This window comes from Pollachius pollachius (genome assembly GCF_949987615.1).
Source record: "Pollachius pollachius genome assembly, chromosome: 6".
Lineage (NCBI taxonomy): Eukaryota > Metazoa > Chordata > Actinopteri > Gadiformes > Gadidae > Pollachius > Pollachius pollachius.
In genome coordinates this window covers 14,269,615-14,271,979 of record NC_136939.1, presented here as the reverse complement: position 1 = coordinate 14,271,979, position 2,365 = coordinate 14,269,615, and the positions used below count along the sequence as shown (strand labels likewise).

The 2,365-nt window shown below is 54.7% G+C and overlaps 1 protein-coding gene across 1 annotated transcript in view; it reads right to left on the bottom strand.

The window, feature by feature from the left end:
* Positions 1–775: 775 nt before the first annotated feature.
* capn5b (calpain 5b) overlaps positions 776–2,365 on the bottom strand; it is a gene marked incomplete at its 5' end in the record, with an annotated part of 24,531 nt that continues 22,941 nt past the window's right edge. The window contains one exon of the mRNA XM_079738560.1: positions 776–990. Coding sequence (XP_079594686.1) covers positions 808–990 — 183 coding nt within the window. The 3' untranslated portion in view covers positions 776–807. The remainder of the gene's footprint in view (positions 991–2,365) is intronic.

Below are 2,365 nucleotides of genomic sequence, written 5' to 3'. Positions count from 1 at the left end.
GGGATTCCAATCACTCACACTGGAGATGGAGAGAAATAGAAAAGAACAGTGCGAGAAAGAGTCCCTCACGAAGAATAACCCAAACCCCCCCGAGCCCCGAACCCGTGCCCCCCGCCATCCCGCTCCAGAAGCACACAAGGGGGGGGGGGGGGGGGGGGGGGGGGGGGGGGGATTGGGCAGACTTGCAGAGATCCGATTCAGCCTTAAGGCAATGCATAGCCCTTACAAACACTGGCACATGCATGAGAGAGTGCAGGGTGGGGTGGGGTGGGGCTGGGGTGGGGTGGGCACGTTTTGCGCGTGCATCAGCACATGCGCGTGTCTTCTGTGTGTGTGTGTGTCTGTGTTTGATGTTGCTTTTCCCCTGTCCGACCATTATAGAAGCCCGCCTGCTAAAGATAAACCGCACGCTTCACCGAAGGGTCAGGAGAGAGAGAGAGAGAGAGAGAGAGAGAGAGAGAGAGAGAGAGAGACAGAGAGAGAGAGAGAGAGAGACAGAGAGAGAGAGAGAGAGAGAGACAGAGAGAGAGAGAGACAGAGAGAGAGAGAGAGAGAGAGAGAGAGAGAGAGACAGAGAGAGAGAGAGAGAGAGAGAGAGAGAGATAAATAAGGAGTGAAGGAGAGTGAGCGCCATCACCGCAGCTACGGATGAGCGCGATGGTGATGATGACGATGATGATAATGTCTGGGCACAGATCCCCGGGGACGTTTCCTCGGATGCTTTCCGGAACATTTCCGGGAGAAACGTGGACACGAGTCGCAAGACGCTGGGGCTTGTTGCCGGGGGGGGGGGGGGGGGTCGGTCCCTCAGATGTTGACGAGCGTGGTGGAGGTGATGAGCCGCACGGTGAGCGTGCCCGGCAGGTCGTTGTCCTGGCGACTGCCCTTGTCGCGCAGGTGCAGCGTGTGCTGCTCCTGCCGCTCGTTGGGGTCGCTGAAGAGAGTCACCTGCCCCAGGAAGGTGTCCACGATCACGTTCTTGTTGTAGATCTGCAGATCGGGCCGGACCGGGCCGTGGTGGTGGTGGTGGCGTGTGGGGACAGGGTGTTTTGTGGGGTTGGTGACGGTGGGCGAGGTGGGGGTGAGGGTGGAGACGGTGATGTTTATGGTGGTGGTGTTGGGGGTGAGTGAGGAGAAGGGGATCAAGGTTATGGGTGTGGTGGTGGTGGTGGTGGAGGTGGAGGTGGAGGTGATGGTGGAGGGGGTGGTTGTGGAGGTGGGAGTGATGAGGGTGTTGGTGGAGGTGGAGGTGTTGGTGGAGGTGGAGGTGATGGTGGAGGGGATGGTGTTGGTGGATGTGGAGGTGGAGGGGGAGGGGGTGGAAGTGATGAGGGTGTTGGTGGAGGTGGAGGTGTTGGTGGAGGTGGAGGTGATGGTGGAGGAGGTGGTGTTGGTGGAGGTGGAGGTGGAGGGGGAGGGGGTGGAAGTGATGAGGGTGTTGGTGGAGGTGGAGGTGTTGGTGGAGGTGGAGGTGATGGTGGAGGTGGAGGTGATGGTGGAGGGGGTGGTGTTGGTGGAGGTGGAGGTGATGGTGGAGGGATTGGTGGTGGTGGTGGTGATGAGGGTGTTGGTGGAGGTGGAGGTGATGGTGGTGGTGCGGGAGGGGGTGATGGTGGTGGAGGAGGTGACAAAGGTGGAAGTGGTGGAGGTGGTGGAGATGGTAGTGGGGGGGGGGCGGTCAGGGGGTGTCCGACGGCAAGTGGAAGATAAAGATTCAAAGTTTAAGCTGGAGAAAACATTGTCGACAAAGTTACAGACAGAGAAGAAAGTAATTATTGACCTCATTGGGGAAATTGGTCATCGGCATTTTAACAATATCAGAGTCAGAGTGCAGGCATCTTGGGATAAACACCAAGTCTCATGATCAATGCGTAGCTCAAGCTTAAAGAAAACACCCAAACAAGAAGGCATCTTGTTGGTTTCAGTTCGACAACCTTTTCATGGTTTGAAGGAGCAATGCCAACTCCTGCAACACTGTGCTACTGAGTTCGCAAAACATCTTAAAAAACTCCCGGTAAAACTCAGCAGTTTGAGTCTCACAGCTATAAATAACAGTTTTATAGTCTCAGTTCGGCCGTATATGCGGAGGTCCCTTTCATTTTCCAGCTAGATATGTATTTCAAGTATTTGGATACGTCCTAGTGAACCGCCATGCAGGGAATATTAATATAGTTGTTATACAGTTTAGTTTGCTGCAAGTACTGCAACTTTAGGTTCAAAGTTGAAATCCAAAACCGTGCTGCAGTATGTACGGTTTGATCAAGTGGGGTCTCTGAGTGGGGAAGATAATCGAGCACCGAAATGACCGGGCAAGAGACCAAAGTGAGCACAACAGTTGGGGAGATATATATACACACATGATATA